This window comes from Patagioenas fasciata, chromosome 7, assembly GCF_037038585.1.
Source record: "Patagioenas fasciata isolate bPatFas1 chromosome 7, bPatFas1.hap1, whole genome shotgun sequence".
NCBI lineage: Eukaryota > Metazoa > Chordata > Aves > Columbiformes > Columbidae > Patagioenas > Patagioenas fasciata.
In genome coordinates, this window is record NC_092526.1 from 20,210,229 (window position 1) to 20,232,367 (window position 22,139).

General features: G+C 37.4%; 1 protein-coding gene across 7 annotated transcripts in view; it reads right to left on the reverse strand.

Annotated features, from left to right (window-relative positions):
• The window catches only part of GALNT3 (polypeptide N-acetylgalactosaminyltransferase 3), a 28,822-nt gene extending 9,225 nt beyond the window's left edge, over window positions 1-19,597 (reverse strand). For 3 of the 7 annotated variants that reach the window (XM_071811005.1, XM_071811007.1, XM_071811008.1), the window contains exons 1-10: window positions 19,472-19,597; window positions 10,487-11,084; window positions 8,957-9,129; window positions 7,611-7,760; window positions 7,071-7,305; window positions 6,198-6,315; window positions 5,609-5,809; window positions 4,369-4,500; window positions 3,348-3,449; window positions 652-731 (exon numbers count right to left, since the gene is read on the reverse strand). In XM_071811005.1, the coding sequence (XP_071667106.1) occupies window positions 652-731; window positions 3,348-3,449; window positions 4,369-4,500; window positions 5,609-5,809; window positions 6,198-6,315; window positions 7,071-7,305; window positions 7,611-7,760; window positions 8,957-9,129; window positions 10,487-10,998 (1,703 nt within the window). In that variant the 5' untranslated portion in view covers window positions 10,999-11,084; window positions 19,472-19,597. The other 4 variants (XM_071811009.1, XM_071811010.1, XM_065840851.2 and 1 more) reach the window with 4 other exon arrangements.
• Between the last annotated feature and the right edge of the window lie 2,542 nt (window positions 19,598-22,139).

Sequence of the window (22,139 nt, forward strand, 5' to 3'; positions counted from 1 at the left end):
AAAAAAGGAGGAGGAAAAAAAAAAAAGTGAACAAACAATGAGCATGCTATTTCCCCCCACTCTGTTTTTTCCCCCAAGTTCATTGTTATAAAATAGAGTAAGGCCATACAGCTGGTACAGGGGCTAGCAAACAAATGTGAGTAATATGCAAGTACCAACTTGTTTTGTTACAATTATTTTTTTAAATTTCCTGAAGATACAAAACATTTGGATTAACTTCCATGTGGTTGCCCAGACACATACACTAAAGTAGGGGTGTCAAACTCATTCTCACAGGCGGGCACATCAGCCTGGCGGTTGCCTTCAAAGGGCTGAACGTAATTTTAGGACTGTATAAATGTAACTACTCCTGCATTTATACAGTTCTAAAACTACATTTGGCTCTTTGAAGGTTTGACACCCCTGCACTAGAGGGTATCAACTGGCTTTGTAAGCAACATTTCTACTTCACATTTTAAATAGTGAAATTATCAAGTTTTGGCCTGGTAACTGAAAAGCTGAAATTATCCACATTTTCTTTGCACAAATAACTTACTCCTTTTTGACTTCAGAATTTTGTTTCTTTGAGATTTTCTCTTTTATTGGAAATCAAAATATAACTCATGTCAAATATCACTGATAAGATGCCTATTCGCTCTGCAGTCTAGATACCTTTTGATGCAGCCATTGCTCTTCTCCAACAGCAAAAGTTTTCTGGCCTTTGTAGTGACATTCACGAAGCTGCACAGGTCCTTTAGAAGCATGCAGACAAAGCTCTTTCTGAATGTTATGTCGAATTTCATGGTGTGCAGAATATTCAAAGTACTATTCAAATAATTTTTAAAAATTCAGTAAATAAATACAAACGAGAGCATAAAACTAAAATAACTTTGAAATTCCAAAACACAAATAGATTTTGTTATTCAACAATTTGAGACTACAGAATCAGTTATCTGATTTTTAGCATACGCACTGTAAATGTGTTTACAAAACTAAAACCATTTTTTTAATACTAATGCAATTTAGACATACTTAATTGTATAAATTGCAACTGACACTCACTGCATTATGATGCAAGACATCATTGCTTGCTCCTCCAGGAATTTTAAGTGATTCAAGGAGACAAACGGAAGAGTAGAGATGGTTGCATGGAAAACTAATATTTTGGCATTTCTTAAATTTAAATTAAAAAAAAAAAAAAAGTTGCTGAATTTTGGTTTTGTCACATGGAACAACACTGACTCCTGTACATCAGCTTTTGCTGCTTGATATAAAAAGTACATTCTAACAATAGAATGCTGTTATGTTCTCTTGTGAGGTAGTCATCAGAAAAGTAATATAAGCATGTATTTTTTGAGTGAATTTTACCATTATTTCCTGACAGTACTCTTAAGGGTCAGGAATCCTATGTTATAGTTCAGGTCTTAACAGAGATTTAATTCTAACAAGTTACAGACACAGCTGTCCTTGCCTGCTACCCTACCATCCTGGTCTCTTCTTTTTCTCTCTTGTTAAACAGCATTACATGCTATTACCACAGTTCCCTGGCTCCATATGTCAGCCTTCTTCACCATATCTTTCCTTTGACTTTTAAGCCCAGGCTCACTTAGCTCCCTGTGGCTTTCAAGTATCTGTCCAATTGGTTAGCGTCTGCCTCCTCACTCTCTCAGCCTCAATGGGAACAGCACTGAGAAAAACAGGCACCTCACTCTGAAGTCTCTGTGCCCAATATTATTCCCTGAAATATGTACTGATGGAAGTGACCTGCTTTGTCACATAGTTCTCAGACATAATACTTTACTCTAAATCTGTTACTCTTACTTAATCTGTTCTGATTTATCTTTTGAACTCCAAAATCTCTGCGAGCCCTGAAAATACAACTCAAAAGCTAGGTTTAAAACTTCAATGATTTTGGATATTGAGATGGACATGTTCCCAGCCCCAGCATGTTCTAAAAAGGAAGAATGATAAACAACTGATGCATAACTCTGTAGAGCAGGTTCTCTCATCTAGCCACCTATGGACAAAGATGACAGCATGAAAAATTTTAATCTACACTGTTAGAGTCTGGAAAAGAACATAATACAACTGAAAACAGAGTATTATAATGAGAAGGGTTAAGTAAGCAAATATACACATCTCTTCAGCATTACCAGCTCAACCTGTGTTAAAATTGCTGGTAGTGAAAGGGATTCAGACTGTTATTTTATGGCAGGAGGACAACCAAAAACTGCAACACTTGAAAGCGCAGTTATAGTACAGTCCATGATAACTTAGAGAGAGATGACAATAGAAGCATACAGCAGATCTCTTAATACAAGGCCTTGATACAGTGTTCTCGCATTAATGACTGTGACAATGCCAAAAGGCTAATATAATATTAATCCACAACAGAATAAAAAAAAAAGTTCAATACCGTAAGAAGCTAATGTAACAGGGTAGTTGTTAATCTAGACAGCATTCCATCTCCCATAAAAATTGATTAGGAAAACATCAGCTAACTAGGGCTGAGCTTTCACAGTGCCACCAATGTATGGCTTTTAAGACTGAATATTTTATTAAAAAAAATTAATTACAACTGTATTCTAACAAAAACTTTTAAATATTTGTTGACCTTTAGTTATTAACGATCAACAGTTAAAAAACTTTATTCCCCAAATAACTCTTTAAGGCAACAGAAAAGCATTCATTTCTGGTCAGGAAAGGAGGTGGCACTTTTATTACTATTACAGTAGTGCCCAAAGGATTTAGTTTCTGATATCTATTGCAAGTCATACTGAAGAAGAAACTGAGCACCACTGCTGCCTCCAAGAGCTATTCAAATACAACTCTTCTTGGATAAATTTAATCATATTATTCACTTGCATTAGCCAGTACAGGACAGATCACTTTGACCTCACACTATGAGGCTGCAAGCATGATAGGGAAGGTGGCTCAGGCCTGGCCACTTGGTGTCCCACTGGCCGGATTCCCGCCAACATCTTCCTTGACAGTGCAAGTCCTGGCAGCAGAGAAAGAAGCAACAGAAGGAAGCATAAGGAAAGGAAGAATTAAGAAGACAACAGTTACAAGAAAGTAGTATGGATAGGATTAAAAGGTTTTGCACAGAAAGGAGAGATCAAGTGAGGCAGTGCAATTGTGTTAAAAATCTGAATCTGCATGCTGAACATAAAATGTTACAAGTGGGGCATGGCGTGAAGAGCAGTATGAAATTTTCCTTGAACAGCACAGATACAATTTAACTGTTAAAAAAAGAGAGAAAAATTGCATATTAAAAATTAGTCCATTTATCTAAAATAAATGAAAAGCTTTAATATGGTAAAGTCACAGCTGAACAGATGATAAAAATCAGGTATCAAATATTTTACCTGATTTCCTCCAAGTCCATGACAAGAATACATAATCAATGGTTTGCCACCATGGTTATTTTCACCAACATCCAGACACATGCGGTTACCTGTGTTTTTTAACTAAAGAAAGGGTGTTATCAGAAAAAAAAAATAAATGAAGCTCAGTGGGGATTACAAAAAATTACAGTCTCACTAGCATACAAAACTAACCTTTGGCTTAACAATAATTACAGCTGTTAATTTTTACTTTCTGCTATGCTCAAATGTAAAAACCCTGGTCTCTCAGAGTTAATCTTTTCTAACCAAAAGCCTAGTAGCTATGTTATGGTTGTCTCCAGCCACACACTGTGAATTATTAGGCTACTGAAATACAAGGTTACTGTTATTCAAATTACAATTTGAACAGACACATACAAAGATACACAAAAAATATTCTAAATTGGAGGAAGTGGAAGTGCTAAACATTGCTAAATATTCACATGCACTTTAAGCAAAGAATTATTAGTTGTTTAATCTTTTGTTGGTTTTAGCAATGCAATGTCTAAGAAGTTATATAGCAGAGGAAATGCAATGCTCTTTTAGAAAACGTATGTATAACAATAAACACACATTTTCCTCATCATAAACCCAATTCTGAGAAGTAAACAGCTGTCTAGTTTTCCTCATGAACATGAAGTAAAAATTCCCTCAGACTACTTACTATATAAAGCTAAATTCACCTTGATAGTTCAGGAAATCTCTCACCACTGGCTTAGTACTTTGGTGTCACTTTAAAGTGACTGTTAGTGATGGTCAGAATGTTGTTTATCTTAACAGGTTTCAAGATCCCATTAAGCCAGGCTACTGTAGTTATTAAGAAGCTTTGCTTAAATTTCATATGACCATTGACAAAGTTATAAAATATTCAAACAGCAAGGTATGCAGAAGAGATTCTTTGTCCAGAGCAGCAACAGAAAACCCTGGAGCTATGGCTAAGGTAGCAAAAAAGATTAGCAAACTTCCTGGATTACAGAAGACTATAGAAAATAATTAAACTTACATATCCAGAAAACAAAGGATTCAGGTCTGGCACATATGCTTCTGGATAAACATTACTGAGATACCAGGTAAAATTTTTACACTGCAGACGCTGCCTTAAATCAAGTCTTTTTGAGATGTCTCCAAATGTTTTCTGTTAGAGGAAGGGAAGTTAAGGAAGGATGGAAAAGAAACATACTAACATTACTAATAACGATTTTGTACATATAAAAATCTATCATGTTCTGTATTGCAGTATTAAACAAGTTTTAAGCTTCATTTGGTTGTGGGTTTGTTTTGTTTTGGTTTGGTTTTTAGTACTGTACTACTATGGTTACTGCTGTTTATTTTTCAAGATCAGAACATCACTGACTTCTTGCCTTCAGCATTCCCAAGCATGTGCAAAAAAACCTGCAACATGGAAAAAACAGTAGTATCCTTAGTCCCAAGAGGGTTCTAACACAGTGCCATGAAGTGGGAAAGTACAAACAAGACCATACTGATGACAGCTATAAAGCTGAATTATCTCACTCAAAAGAGTGAGCTGAAACAAAGAATTAGGTTAATTAAATAATTAGCATAATAGTCAGTACAATGCAGAATCTCCCAGACAAAATTCTGTCGCCTACCTGCTAGCATGCTTTCAAAATCTAATGCTACTAGTAATTCACAAAAATTTATCATACAAAGGGAGGAAAAATAGTTTCTTGAAGAAAAGTCTAGATTCCATCTGGTGAAAGACCAAAGTTACAGAAAACCTGCAAAAATTAATAAACCAACACCCAACCCCCCCAAATTTAACTTAAGCTTTCAAATAGATTGAGACGGGACAGATATCATTGAATAAGCTTTTTTCTGCAGCTAAAGAACAACAAAACCTGCTTTTTAAGTAATAATACTAAGCAACTTGAGACTAATGAGACACTATATTTCTCACTCCAAGTTAGTTTGCATTTTCTGTGCTCAGTAACTTTTTTCATGCTCTTCTGGCAGTTGCAGTAGCTGTTCAATGCAAACAAGCCAGGATTTAAGAGAACGTATGAAAAAAACCTACCAGCTGAAAAAACCTCACCCCACAAAACACCATCACCACCAGACACTAACGTTTTTCATGCTTGTTGGTGCTACAGCGTTAAGAAACTGAACTCTGTCTTTTCATTAATATATCTGTAATCCTTACATACTTTGTCAGTAAATAACTTTTGCTCACCAAAACTTTCAACGCAGCAAGTGTGATTTCTAATACCACCACCACCACCTACTTGTTTCACAATTTTTGCTGCCTCTGTGTTTCTTCGGTAAAATATTTCTTTATATTCATCCATCCAGACTTCTGCAAGGCGGACTTGATTACGTGTGATCACTTGTGTACCTTTTGGGAAACTATGAGGACTCTTGCTGCGGAAGACATGGCCAACAACAGAGCAAGGCATGATCTCCAACTGTCCACCACATTGCCACACCTAATAATAACATTTTTGTGTAAGTGCACTGCAATTAGAATTAAGGGAGTGCAAAAAAATTCAGCAATGTTAATGTTCACCAGAAAAACACCCAAACCACTAGCAAGAGTGCATATATCAGGCATACCATAAGTGAATTTCCTAATCAGGTAAACCCTGGAAATATACATTTCAGTTATTGAATCGAAATACATTTAAAAAAAAAAAAGAAAAAAAAATCAGTTCAGTGATCTAATTTGTAGTTTACTTCATAGGTCATTAGTAATTCATTTTCTATGTTCTAGTTGGCTGATTCAGCAAAGAACTGAAAATATCATACTAATTTATCCTCAAAAATCCTGTCCACTTTCAGTATAGAGATAGCTGATAATTAAGTAGCTAAACTTACTCTGAAAGACATTTCTATATTTTCACCTCCCCATATTTCCATTTCTTCATCGTAGCTTCCAATGTGTTCAAAGTAGTCTTTTGATATTGAAAAGAGACCTCCAGCAAAAGTAGGTGTTCTGCAAAAAGAGAAATTTACTGAGGAAGACAGAATCCAAATAGGTAGGTTTTAAAAAATACAGATGTAAAAACATCACATAACTGTTCTAGGAAGTTTTCAGGTATTTGTCAGTGTTTCATTACATTGATACATTTTCTTGGCATAGATAATACTTCAATTAAATCTACCCACATTGAGTCTTATTTATCAGTTTTATTATCATTTATTATCAACCAGTTTAGACTAATGACCGCTGGTATAAAAATACAGCACCAGGAAAAATAACGTATTTTTCCTGTATGGAGGATATCAAGAAAAGCTATTACTCCTCCAAACCAGTAACCCATCCAAGACCAAAGCACATACAATTACCATCAAACACACCACTGTAGCGGACTAGTATTTTGGTGCTTCTGAACTTTTGTTGTCATCCTTTCAAGGATGACAAATGGGGAGCCAGAATCTCTGGTACTGTCTCTGAAAATAATTGTTTATAATCCTCTTCTCCCCACTCCCACCTGATGAAAAAAAAAAAAATATAGAAATTCCTTATTATGTTCCTATTGTCTGTAGAAAAAAGGTAACGCAGAACAATTACTGTCTTAAGGAGGTTATATTTATGTGAAATTTTAAAAATTAAAATGTGGTTCTTAAAGAAAATATTACAAAAACTATTTAAGACTTCTGATAAAACTCATCTGAAGAACTGTTCATTTACAAACTGCTACTCATAAAAACCTGAATTATTTAAAATATTATTCAAATTATGTTTACCTAATTGGATAGGTTTCATCTTTTCTTCTTTTATTCTCATGTTTAGGTAGAGACTCCCATCCAAATGACAAACTCCAATCAAAATTTCCTCTGTTGTGGCCATGCCCATAAGGAGATGGTTTAGTGAATTCAAAAGTATTGAGATCTATAGAAGCAATATCAGGGCTTACAACAGCAACCGGGTTCTCAGCTATTCTTGCCAATAATGGCTCTAACCAGCCATAAAAGCATTCACCTATGGAGGAAATGGGAACAAGCACTGAACTTCTACTTGTCTATAAAGTAGCACACAGCAACTATTTTAACATGCCCACAGCAAGCCAATATGCACTGCTTTTAAATAGCATTGCTAATTATACTTTCAATAATGTAAAACTGGAAATAGCAATATATATAAATAGCAATAGGAAATATATATAAAATAGGCAATATGAAAGATGATCCATTGCTAATGTCCATGATTCATAAAAAGCCTGCAATGTTAAATCAACGAAAACAGTGTTACAAACCAGACCTGGCACAGTCACAGGTTACACTTACAATGAGCATCCAGAAAGGTCAGGGTCTCTCCTGTTGCTACTGAAGCTCCCAACAACCGTGCAGTGATTAGACCTTTTCTTTCCTTTTGACGGACTACTTTAACTATTTGAAATTGTTTCACATATTCATCTAGTTTATCATGCAAGTATTCTAGAAAGAGAAATCAATTTCAGGATATTCAGTGCATATCAATGCCACTCCTTAAAATTTTATGTTATAAACAGGATAAACAATTCACACTAATCCCAGGAATGACCTCAACATCAAAGCCATAAACAATTCCTGACTGTTGAATACTATTTTTAGGGGCTGAGTTTTTTGGGTGTGGGGGTGTAGGAAGAGGTGACTAGCAGAGAACAGAGGATACTAAAAATATTCTAAAAGAGAAAGGCTGTGCCAGTACATCTCTTCTGCACTATCAACAGTTTGAATATCAATTCAACATCCACTTTCAGAGCAAATAGATCACGTACTTACTCAAGTTATCTGCAGAACCTGCACATTTTTTCCTTAATGACAGCACATTTTACACAGAGTTTTCAAGTGCTATAGTATTTACAACAGCAGCAGAAGTTATATAAAACTCTTTAAATGTGCAAAATTTGAGCAACAGTCCCACATCCCTCATTAAATATCCCACATCGTCTTCCTTCCTCTGCCCATCCTTAGTATTAAACTGTACAATCAAGCATACTTTATAACAAAGTGTGACAGTGTACTAAATACAGACTTGCAAAATGTGTAAATAAATTAATATAAGCATGTACGTATAGACATGTCTATCCAAAGTTAAGCATATAAAGTTTTTTGAACTTGCATTTGTGATCACACCCAGTATACATTCAATTGTTTTTGGCAGTCAACTTGAGTGCCAAAGATTTTTTTTTCCATTAATACTTTCACTTTCTAGGAAACACATTTCTCTTCATATTAATGAAATTAATTTGCATAAAGACAATCACTATGATAAAATGCAAACTGGTACAAGCCTTGGCCAGTTTATCCTTGGATACTTTGTTCTATAAACTGTGATTGTTTTGAAGCACAAATTACAGATCTACTTGTCATGCAACCAGTTATGCAGTTTAAGCAGCATTAGAATTAGAATAATCAGAAACAGAGTTTAAAAATTCTCTAGAGGACAAGAATTCCATATTTGACTACCTTATTAAAAAAAAAAAAGATGGGGAGAACTAATTCCTAGAAAAATCAATCAACAAAACCACTTAGAATACTTTATACATGTTAACGTTCATACTTATTTGCAATTCCAACATGCCTTAAATTAAAAAAAAAAAAAAAATATATATATAATCAAATCAGAAGAAAATAGAAAGATTTCTCACCATCTACACTGGCATCATCCACCAAAATAATCTCCTTTAGTAGTATGGCAGGAGAGGTATACATCACGCTGTGAACAGTTCTGAGCAGAGTGGACCATGCTTCATTATGAAAAACTATTATAATACTTGTGGTTGGCAATGGCGGGCAACGCTTAAACTTTTGTTCAATACATCTACAGATCAGAAAGTGTAAACTATTAGAAAATGGACAAAAACTTCTGACTGAAACTCTTCAAAGAAACCCTCTTCTCATACCCTGTAAGTATGGACATTAAATATTTCAGCTTTTCCACTTTCTATCCCAGTTTTGGAGCACAGAGGCAGGTACTCCAACTGAAGAAGCTGTACAAAATATTTTTTTAAAAATATGACAAAAAAGAATTCACTTGAACAACTGACTTAGTTCTGCTGCTACATCACAAACGTTTGAGTATGCGTAATAGAGCACTCAAGTCTCCTCAAAAAAACATGCTATTATATTGAGAGCGACAGATACTGAGCTGCAAAATTAGACTTTCAGTCACTATTACTGTTGAAATACAAAAATACAATGAAGAATAATTATTAGAAGAATGCAGAGTTTTCAATGAAAAATAGGACAGATCTAATCCAGAACTTCAAAATCTTGTAGAAATAACATATAATCCTTACGGCAAAATATCCCATTCAAGGGATACAATTTTAAACCCCTAGTTTTTCAAGGCTGATGTAGTCTGAACAGAACTTTAAATCCAATTGCAAGACAAGTTGACAAGTCAACACTTCTGTATTCGTAAGCTGCTTGCTTACTGTTTATTGCTTGTCACATTTAGAGACTGGAACATTCCCTAGGGTAATTATCACAGCCATTGCCTCACAAAATAGGCAAAAACCCAGCAGTTATGCTCTAGCAAAGGTTATTGTGAGTGGCACCACATGTAAGGTGATATTCATACTGCCAGCAGCAGCCCAGTAAGGTTAGTCACTTCTGACACAGACAGCTGAGAACGCATAATCTGGCTGTGACAGAGACTGCTCATAACCAAAACTCATTCTATGCAAGTCCTACAGTCTTCATTAATAAAGTTTATCAGTATAACAAGGCTCATGAGATGTTCAATTGCCTTCTTCGATAGTTTATCATTACTAATTTATTAAACTATGCTGGTGGTTTTATGTATGCTGAATACTTAAAAAAATAAAGGTGGGGGGAGGAATGGTCTTCAAATTCAAAAAGAGTTTAAACCACATTTTTAGTTTTCTTCTAAGTAAAACTTAGCAGGCTTCCAGAAATTTACTCAGAAATTGCAGCTTTAAGGCAAAAGCATAAAACCTCATTTAAATATGGTTACTTTGAATTCAAAACCATGACAGAAGTGAAATTTTCTAAACGTTCTTGGCTTCGGCACAGTGGATCATTACGTACAGTCACTCATTATTTACAGCTAGCAGACTTTCCTAAACTATCACCTAATGGTGAATTCAAATAACTTTGCAGTCTGCATTTCTGGCAAGTTTTTCAACCATTAGGACATACACATTTCAACATACTCAGGAGGTCGAGTGTCTGGTCCAAGATCTCGGTGTAAAGAAATCCTGTCACTTGCAAATGCATTAAAGCAGTGCTTTTCTTCTCCACGCTGTTTTTCTTTCTGTTCTTCTGAATTTAAGCTGATGGTTTTAAATGCTTTACCAGAAGCTCCAGGAGAATTAGGATCTTGAAGAGGTCGATCTAGAAAGGGTTTTAGTTCCACTGCAGTATAGTGTCCCGGCAAACAGTGGCCTTCTCCAGGAACCTTAGTTTGCCTAACAGGTGCTTTTATCTGCATTTTTGGATTTGCACCTTTGATATTGTTCATAGCATTTAACATGAGACCTAATACATGACTTTTCTTTCCAACAACTGGCTCAATTCGTGTTTCATCTTTAAAATCTTGAACACCCACTTCTCTTTGCAATAAAAATAAAAATACCAGAAAGACAAACACAATAATGCTAAACTTCCAAAGTTTCCAGTGAAAAAATAATTTCTTGAATACTTTAGGTGTCTTTTTCAAAGCCATTCTAGTTTTAAAAATTTGTCACCAGACAAAAGTTTTGTGAATTATGTTCTCCAAATAGGTCACAGCATTTCTTGAAATTATAAGACCTGTAAATTAAAACAAAAAGTATACATTTCAACACCTAGTATATTCAACAATGTAAAACCACAATAAATTAATAGACAGGAATTAATTCACAACTCCCAACTGTCATACATGATGTGTCCATCACTTAAGGTGTAATTTTAGGACTGTATAAATGTAACTATTCCTATTTCTATACAGTCCTAAAATTATATTTGGCCCTTTGAAGGCAACTGCCAGGCTGATGTGTCCACTGGTGAAAAAGAGTTTGACAGTCCTGACTTAAAGATAGGTCAAATCTATCTATAAGATACCCAAGATACACTTTGCCTGTTTGTTTGGGTTTTGTTTGTTTGTTTGTAGTTTTTGTGTGTGTGTGGTTTTGTTTGGTTGGTTTTGGCTTGGATTTCTTTGTATGTTTATTTGGGTTTTCTTTTGTTGTTGTTTTTCAAATATACTTTAAATAGAAGAATGAGAAAGCAGGCATATCACTAAGAATAAAACAATATTTTTACACAATGTCACTACTTCAGATTAATTTTCTTCCAAATCTTGATCATAAAGTTGTTTTAAATTGAGAAAGGTGTTGTTTTAAATCTTCTAGAAGCAGGGAATTTTAGCTGAATAATGAGACAGAAGGAAAAGAGAAGGAATCAATACAGTAAGTTCAAGTTGCATGTACGAAAGATCCACATTAAAAAGTGAACTATGAAGTTAGCAAGGACTTCTCAATCAACTCATTTCAATAATATTGACATTTCTAATATCTAAAAAAAAAATCCATTTCAAGATTAGACTGAAGTAATCAGACTTTCAAGTGGGAAAATTTTGCATTAATTTAGTTATCTAGTATACATATTCAATGCAGATTTAATACACCTAATTTGAAGTAGGTTACTTTAGCCTGAGGATCAAGTCATCAGCCTTTTTCACTCATTTGTATTGCATTTTCTGGCATGTGCCACTGTAGCTCATCAAGAGAACATGCCAAAGAGCTCTCCTCTTTCTGGAACTCTGCCACTATTTTTTTCACAGATAAGCAATTATTCAGTAGTTTTCAAAGACGGGCAACTATGAAAAACATTTGAGTACTACCAGAATCCAAGTGATTTGAATTAAATTCTGTCTGCAAAATTGGCACTTTACAAAAAGGGTAAAAATAGCAACCAGTTTGAACTTAAAACACAGCTTTATTTTTGTGCAAGTTGCATGTACATGAACTGAGAAAAGAAATAAGCAGCATCTAGACGAAAGCCACAGTTAATTTCCACTTTCTAACTACCAACCACAGAATTGCAAAAAACTACTTTTCTGTTTCATCCTTTAAAATATGAATAGTTTCTGTATTTATTAATTGGAATAACATATAGCCAGGCAGAGATATAGAAAACAGAAAAAACCTCACCTAGTTTCCTTCAAGAACTTGCAGGATAAATTAAGCATCTGGACTAGTTCACATTATTATTGATTTCAAAGCTTATGTCAGCTTTTTATAATAAACCCATACATTCAAACCGCAGTAGTTTTATCATAGAACTATTGCTATGAGGGTGCAGATGGGAAGCTCATTACATCATTGCCGTATAAATACTAAAAGGTACCAAAAATGTGCTTCACAAGGCTCCAAAAATTTCCAAGAAAACACATTAAAAAAAATCTCCATGTCACTTCCGTCTCGCACATTATTTTCCCACTTTTCTCTAGCACTGAAAAATTTGTATTACAATACTGGTACTTGGACACTGCAAGACTAAGAACAAAAACTTTCTTTCCTGGTTAAAGGACTGCAACCAATTTAACAATCTGCCCGATTAAAAAAAATGCCTTGTTTCCTCACAATGTCTGGTGGGTTGATGTTGGCTGGCTGCCAGATGCACCACCCAGCCAGGACAGTGAGATCACTTTCCAATTACTGTTGCAGGGAAAACAGAGTAGGATGGTGAGAAACAAAGACAAAACTATAAACCAGCTTCCCAGGTTCAACTTCACTCCTTCATTCCCAACTCTTCTTTCTCCAAAGTGATCTGCCAGGATCTTGCTCCTGCATGGGTTCTCCATGGGCTGCAGCTTCCTTCAGGGGATATCCACATGCCCCGGCATGGGGTCCTGCACAGGCTGCAGAGAAATACCTTCCAAGGGCTGCAGGGAAATACCTGTTCTGATATCTGCAACACCTCCTCCCCTCCTTCCACACTGACCTTGGTTTCTGCAGGGTAGTTTCTCTCACATTTTTTTCCTCTGTCACAGCTGCTGTGCAGCATTTTTTACCCTTTCTTAAATACATCATCACAGAGGCACCACCTGCTATGCTGGGTGGCTCAGCTTTGGCCAGCAGTGGATCCATTTTAGAGCTGGCTGGAACCAGCTGTGTCCAGCACAGGGGCAGCCCCTGGTCTCTTCTCACAGAGGTCACCCCTGCAGTTATCCCTGCCTCCCAGCCTTGCCATGTAAATGCAATATGCAATGTAAAACACTAAGCATATATAGAAGTCAGCAGCCAGCAAGGAGACACTAACTTGTAGAACTACCATTGCTGAATCTGCAAGGGCTGTGCCCAAGTCTACAGCTTCTGCAGCCTGTAACCAGAATGTTTTCATAACATCACAAAAAATTGCATTACTCTTTCTTCGTGCACTGTGCACAAGCACATATGATATTAGTCAATCTTAAAGCTTAGGAATCAATAAAACAAACAAACCCCAAATAAACAAACCTCAAACCTGAAACAAAGAAGTATATGGTTTGTTTGTTTTTTGGTTTTGTTTTTTTTTTTTTTTTTCCCCCAATATTTGAGAGATCTGGCAACTTCTTTATCTCACAGGCAGTCATTAGGCATAGTCAATCAGAAAATACCTGGAGGGGGGGGGTGGCTGATTTGGCTGCTGCCCTCAAATTTATTTTATATCACTAAACAAGCAATAATGTTGTCCAACTTCCTCTAGGCCTCTTCCTCTCAGTAAGGAGACTTAAATTTGTCTGTGACAAGAGAAAGGTAAATGAACATAATGGTATAAGATATGTTGTGAAAAGACGGGTTAAAGTTAATTCTACACAGCAACATTGACTGTTTTACACTGAAATTATGCTGAAATTTGAGAACTTAATCAGTATTTGAGTCAAATATTTATGTCTGTCTCTTCTTGTTTTAATAAGCTGGCATGAGACTACTCAGGGTAGAAAAACTACATGGTATGGCTATATATCAGTTATCCACCTTAGTACCACAGATATCTTTTAACTAATTTAACAACCACTTCAGAGAGCTATAAATTGCAGTTGTCAGATTTCCACTTTCACCTTCAGCATTTCAATTAATTCAGCAACGTTTACTTACACTAAGCTCACTATGCCATAACGTTCTTTTCTAGTTTTATGTTTACTACATGAAGTTCAGCTTCCCTGTCTCCAGCAACAAAAAGCAGAAACAGACCAGAAAGCAAAGATTTCTTCCACAGAGTTTTAGCACATACTTCAGACTTTTGCTTCTGCTGGCTTTGATGCTGACACACTGACCTATTCTTCACAAAAGGTCGAAAGTCCATATGTACATTTAACCAAAAACTTAAACTAAATTACCATTAATTTTATTTAGGATTATTTCCTGCACAAATTGAGCATATACAAATCCTTAATATATTCATGATCAACACAATAGTCAAGATATCTACAAACTAAAATAATGAAAATCTATAATCCATCAGAATATTTCTTGCACTACCTGTGTTTTACATACATCTGTCTTCCGAAATATAATTCATTAAAGACAATAATAAGTAGATCTAATGAGCAAACAAGAAGATAAAGTAATTTATGTAGCATTTGGTTTCCTATGTAACTATTTTCATTTTATACACTCTGACAACATATTTCCTTGCATTGGATACAAGTGTCTTAGCTGCTCAGGTCTGAAGTAGACCAGGCTGCCATAGCACACAGGTGAAATGTGTCTGTCCCTCAAAATTAAAAGACAATTCACCTGAGTCAAGTGGGTCATGCAAGCAGAGCAACACAACCCCATGTGGACTGGCACACTCCAGCACACATGGCAGCATGCTGCACACAGAAACTAGTGCAAGTGCTCTTTTTTAAAGAAACTATCAAGTGACAGCCTTGGGATATTATTTGCAGCAGAAATTAAGTGGGCAAACACAGGCTTGTTTGCCATAAACGTACAGGAAACTCTTTGATATAGAAGAATACTGAGTGTAGTTTTATTGACAAAATCTTATTGAGGTATTGCTTACAATAAGGGAAGAGCTCTTAGCCACACAAAATAGCAGTTTCCAGAACACAGACTATATTGTCCAAAGAACTTTTGTTATGAAAGCTGTATCTCTTCCTTAGGGCTTTTACCAGGATAATTCTGTGGTCAAAAAAAAAAAATCTTTATTTCCCACAAATGCCTCACACGTTTTTATGGCATAGCAATGTCAGTAAGCACAGAACAAGCTACTATTCCATCCTCTAGGACACACTGATGAAATACGTGGTATGGTTAAACTCCCTGAGGTGGCTGCTTAGCAAAGTGTTTCATCTTCTACTCATTAGTGTTATTTTCACTAATAGTAGTCTGGATTCTTATAGCACTTGGAAGTAATTAGCCCTAAATACCAGAAGCTGGAATTTAGGGAGGTTTGTGTTTTGTTTTGGTTTGTTTGGTTTTTTGTTTTGGTTTGGTTTTTAAAAGAAGAAAATAACCAGAAAACCAATATGTACCACAAAAGTCTTCTAAAAAGTGACAAAAAACAGCTGCCACACTACTTCAAACCACATCAGATGAGTAGTGTGCGAATTCAATACACGGTCTATGCTACATTATGCCACCCACTAACTAACTCTGATGTCAGACTGCAAATACTCTGGCTTACAAGAAAGCCTCACTACAGTAGCCAACATGTAGACAACTCTGACTTTTTGTTATCTTGGTCTGAAAAACACTGTAGACAATCTTTTAGAAAAAAAAAAAGTCAAGATAAACCAAATCAGCAGAAATTCTTTCAGACCATACCAGTAGGAGAAATTCCTTGGGGTCAGTAACAACAATATACTTGATCTTATTTATTTAAACAAAACTGCCTTAAAATTAATTTTTTAAAATTTGAATTATATATAGGCTTCTGACGTTTCCTGAGAATGTTGCTTATGGAACATTAAAAAAAAAAAAAAGAAATAAAACCACTGAATATAAAATTAAAAATACTTAAGAAAAAAGTTAAAAAGAGAAAAATAGGAAAATATTATAATCATTAAGAATGACTAATCACAACTATTTAACTACACAACTATGTTTCACCCTTAATCTTATTTCTTCAGTAACTCCAGGCAATCAAGAACATTCAAAAGCACTTCAGAACTTGGGGAAAATTAAAACAGTTGCTTCAGTTTACCAAACTATGTTACTGTATACAAGAATACTAGCACTTGGCTTCAATAAAGGAACAAACTATATAATGAAACGTACATAAGTTAAAAATTAAGGTTTCACATGAAAAGGAGACACAGAATCACCTGGCCAGTTTCTGTCTCTACAGTAGTAACAAAAGACACTTGCCTATCTGTTCCCCTAAGAATACCCACTGAATACATTCCTAGCTGGGGCACACATGCCTAAAAGAAATAGAGATTCACAAACCCCAGACACTGTTCCTCTGGGTACATTCTTTGAAGCTCAGCCAGTGGAAATGTGGTTCTACTCCTGAAAAAAAGTTGTAAGCGGAATACTGAACTTATTCAGTTCCTGAGTCTTAGTTTTAGAAACATTATGAGCATAGGTTATTCTAGAAAACACTGGGCATAATCTACACCAGTGATTATTACAGAAAAATCATAAGCTGTAACTAGATGATAACACAACAGGCTGAAGAAATTCAAAGCAGCAGAAGCCCAGAACACCTAACCAGAATACAACTTTGCAAACTATCTTCTTCAGCAGTTTATTTGAGAAAATAAATACAACACCCCTGCCCTCACGCATTCTGAGGGAAGTGCTTCAAAAAACTCTTTCAAAATAAGCAGTAACACTATTTTTATACAGCAAAGCACTGTACATGATAGGCAGAAATAGACAGTCCCCTGTGACAATAGATATTATATTAAAAGTATACATTAACCGTATACTGTAAAAATTTAAGGTTTATTTTTACAGTCTAGAGACTATAAATATGCACTTATCTCAAATTTAAATTTCACTCAATTCTGCAGTTTCCCTTTTTTGTTGGCCGGATTGGCTTGGGCCTCTCTTAAAATCATTTTATACTGTCCCTAAAAATGCTATGATGACAAGTGAGCACCATAGCAGCTGTAAAGTGCTGTTTTAATTTAGCATCTGATTTTCACTTAAGCACCAGAAAATAATCTCTGGATCATAACCAAGGGAATCTTCCTGATTGTAGTAATGTTTGTAAGATAACAAAACCATTTAAGTATTAAAAGCACAGGGCTTGAAATCAGTTTTACAGCCTAATTGGCCTTAAACTTTTATGTTGTTTAAATGATGTGTGTAAAGCAAAGTGACTCTCATCACTGATTCTTGGAGATTTACAGAGGTTTATCGGGTCAGTGACTGCTAAACTAATCTTTGTCAGAATCTCCCAAAGGTGTCTTCACTTTCTTCCTCTCCCCACTTCACTGGTTCTTTTCCAGCTACATTTCATGGCTGAATAACCTTACCCAATAACAGTCACTTGACTATAGAATTTAATTACTAAGTTACTGTCAGTAGTTTTGCAACATGACTTCTCTGTAAGCAGAACTCTTTCCTATAGCACATGATATCAGCAAATCTTAGGCAAAATCAGACAAAAGAAAGACAGCAAGTGAAAAAAATCTTGCCTTACACAGGTGGACACAATCTAGCACTTCATGGTCTAGAAATCTGAGGAACTTTCAAATCTTCTAGAAGATCTAGACAGAAATTAGCAATTAGGAAAAACTCATCAGTGCTGGCAGGCACCTGATCAGCAAATCACATTATTAACCTGATTCTCTACATTGATTCAAAAGAAAGGAATAGATATCAACTCTCAGAACAGACAGACCAGGCAACAAATCTATGCAAAGCAAAAAGGAATGTCGCAAAGCAACACAGTTTGTCACCTAGAACTGCAGACTTTGGGGAAATGTCTCAGATAGGGTAATTATACCTTGTTCCTATTTCGATCTAAATCAAGATTACCCAGGATGATGCTGGAATTGTCCCACCCCCGCACCCCCCCCCAAAAAAAAAAAAAAAAAAAAAGAGGGACAAAGTTAAATGGTAACAGCAGTTACAAGGAGGAAAAGTGATGGTCTGCTCCCTCCCACAGTGCAACAAAAATAGTAATTTTGGCTCTCTGTAACCAACTCAAATTTACTTTGCTATGTTATGGAGAAACCTTGAGATGATAGTAGCAGATGCCAAACTGACCAGCCCACTGAGCAAACCTAGTTAAAAAAAGAAACCAAAAGCCATAAATTGGCTGCTCTGTCTCAGTCTTTAATTCTGTCGCTTGGCTCAGCAGAATAACACTACCTTCAGTCAAGATTGAATAGATCAATATAATTCATATTTTTTTAAACAAAAGATGTGTTGTTACAGAAAACTAATATGTAAAACACCACTGAGATGCATGCATAAAATGCATATTTCCAGTCTATTTTATTCAACCAATAAAAACATTAATGGTTCTTTATACAAGCATATTTTATACAAAGTTAAAAAAAACACAACACACCTCTATGAAACTACGGCTACGTTACAATTAATTTTTCCTGTCAGCTCTCCAGAGCCACAAAAATATGTCAGTACCATCACCTGCTGTGTAGAACTATGACTAACAAACTGATGGAGAAAAGTGACAATCTAGTAACTTTAAAGCACTTCATATAGGATTAAATATACCAGCAGAAACTGGCAACGTACACAAAGAAACGATCACGCTACTGTTATCAAATCAATGCGGTTCTGTGGACAAATACTTGGGTGGGATCGGTACGTGTCAAGAGACACCTCCCTCAGTCAACACTTTTGGTTCGGACAGCGCGGACGGCCGGTGGCCAGCACTTCCCGGAGCCCCGTTCGCCCGGCTGCCGGGCAGCAGCGCCCTTCTCCGCAGCCCCGGCCCCGTCCCGCGTTAGCCCGGAGCGGGGCACACAGCGCTGGGCGGCCTCGGGAGAACCGGAGGGGACGGTGCGGGGGGCGCGTGAGAACGCGCACTGGCGGCGGGAGCGCGTGCGAGGGCTGTGTGAGGGGGACCCCGCGGGCAGGCCCCGGCCCCGCGTGTCACGCCTCCCTCCCGCCCGTTCTGCCCCGCGCGCAGCCGGCCGGCGGACGGTGACCGGAGGGGCCACGACCCCTGGCTAAGCAGGAGCGGAGCCGCGCGGGGGCTCCCGAGGCCAACGAGCTGCCCCCGCCCGCGGCTGCCGCACTCACCTGGTCCGCCGGGGAGAAGCCCGAGGCGCGGCCCGCGCGCAGTGCCCTCCGCCGCACAGGCCCGGCCGCGAGGCCGCCCACGGCGCGAGGAGCCTGCTGCCGGGCGCGCGGCTGCGGCTTCCGCTCAGCGGCCGCCAGGTGCGCGCGGGCGGCCGGCCCTGCGCCTGCGCGCGGCCCCGCCCTCACCTGGCGCCCAGGTGCGCGAAGCAGCTGCCGCCGGCGGGCCGCGGGGGTGCGCGCGCTGCCCGGGGCCCCGCGCGGAGGAGCGGGGGGTGCGGGGTAGCGCGGAGGAGCTGGGGGGATGGGTGCGGGGTCCCGCGGCTGCCGGGACACGGGACACAGACGGGCCCGCGGGGCTGCCCGCGACCTCAGGAGCACCGGCGCTCTCCGGGTACAGCGCTGTGCCTCCCTCTTCGCCTCCTGCACCCGAAGGAAAATGCAATTTTCAGACAATTACATAATGCACACCACAGCAGGGCACGGCCAGCGGTGTGTGCTGTAACATCTAAATTACAGATTGCAGTTTAAGCATCCCAGCAGGGTGCTGTGATTTTTTTTCTTCAATCACCTAAGTGTTACGCCGTGTAAGATGTGGTTGACCAAGCACTCCCAGCTCACGTTGCTGGGAAACAGAACACAAAATCCCTTAGAGGTGAGATCAGAGTTTGAGAGAAAAGATATCACACTGAGTTCCCTTCCTTCACAACGCTGAGGTTCCCAGAGGGACAGATAGAAAATCACTTTTTTATGAAAGCACAGTTTAAAAAAAAAAGTAATAACCACACAAAGTTTGCTCCTAACTTCCCTTAATAGAGCATAGTTTCTCTCTTTCTTCCTCCTTTCAAATGAAAGTTGCACAACTACAGTCTCAGCCGTGACCTCGGTTGATTTCTTTCAGTTGCTGAGCAATTTGCTCAGCAAATATACAGTGAGTTCACAGTACTTATACTGATTCTACAGCAGTGATAAAAATGCTAATACCTGTATTTCATAATGGAATTCATCTTCCTCAGGAAGACTTCATGAAGATTTAGACCAGAATTAATCGTAATTCATGTGTTCTGGTATTTCTAGCATGTTAAAATCCTTCTTTGTGCCTTTAAAAGTTGAGGCCTGAGCTGTACCGAGTACTTACATCACCTTATACATGCAGAGCCAATATGCAACATTTTGTAGCACAAAATTCAAGCAAGGCAAATTTCTAGCATGAACATTTTAAAAGCTGCTATTTTCCAGAATAAAGCCTGCATTAACAGGCATACTGATTCCTAAAAAAACCCCATCAAAACCAACAACTTCAGAACATGATTTAGACCACTCACTTGGCTCCTCTTCTAGCAAGCATCATGTCACACAATTACCAAACCAAGTTTAAGCAGAGATAAAAGCATGCAACTTTTGCAGTAGCAGTCTAATTCTAAACAATTTAAGGCAGGTCAATGTTTCAAAAAAATGATTTCAATTTCACTGCAAGATGAAGCAAGAGATAAAAACCACATAGTGAATGAAGCTAAAAATGAAAATCACAGTTGTAAGGAGCCTAAACTGCCAAAATAGTGATCTTACTTTAAAAAGTGACATAGTCACTGATGGAGAAGTACTTGATAGTGAAATTTTTCCTTAATTTTTTTCTCCTGTTTTTTCCTGTTCAGTATTGTGTAGGGAACACACTAATGAGTTCTTTATGATCAGCTTCCTAAGAGCCAAAATCCACCCCCACTATCGAGCCTCCCCTGAAATGTCTCCTGGATCACTTTCAAAGACAGTTCATTCAGAAAATTTTAAACAAATTCTGTAACACCATAATCTCTGTTTAAACTACTACGTTTATAAAGCTAATTACTCATCTAACAGCTACCAAGTAACCTAAACCTTAAATCAGTTGCCTGATTTATGAGCCTTTCTAAAAATTGTTCTAGCCACATTTGAGAAATTCCTCACAATAGTCAAACCTAGTCCAAAAAGAGGAGAAAATCCTGCAAATTACTTTTACTCCAAGAGTCTTGCTAGTTTAGTTATTTGAGTTATATACTAGTTATTTTGCTTAATGATACTTTCTCAGCCATCTTTCTAGTATTGGTACAAATCTGAAAAAAAAAAAAACACAGTAGGGATTTAAAACAAAAGTATTATTGAGTACACTGTTACAAAAAATGTTTACATATCCTCTAGAAGATATTCTAGCTTTCTGTACCTACAGGGGAAAGGGAGGAAGAGAGGAGAGGAAGAGACACCTCTGGCTTATGTTGCTATAGCTACCAGATGCTTGAGTGGGATCAGTACGTGTTGATGATTTTCATTTTCAATGAATGAATCAATAGAAACTGCAGCTTCACTCTCCTCTTTTATTCACCAAAGGCAAATCTGGAAGATGGGTTGCTAAGCAACACCACACTAAAGACTGCAGCCTTTGAAATCAGCATTACTGACTCCCCTCCACCCCAGGAGTCTCTTTCATTCAAAACCATTTATTAAGAAATTGGCTAAAAAAAAAGAAAAAAAAAGCGCTAGCAGGACATGCATTTTTAAAATAATCCGTAAAGGCAGAAGGAAAGCTGAAATTAACACTCTCCATTGACTGGAGTAAAGAGAAATGAAACAAAGCCATACTATTCCTTGTGCAGGGAAAGTAAACAAATATTTAGTAAGGACAGGAAAATTGAAATTG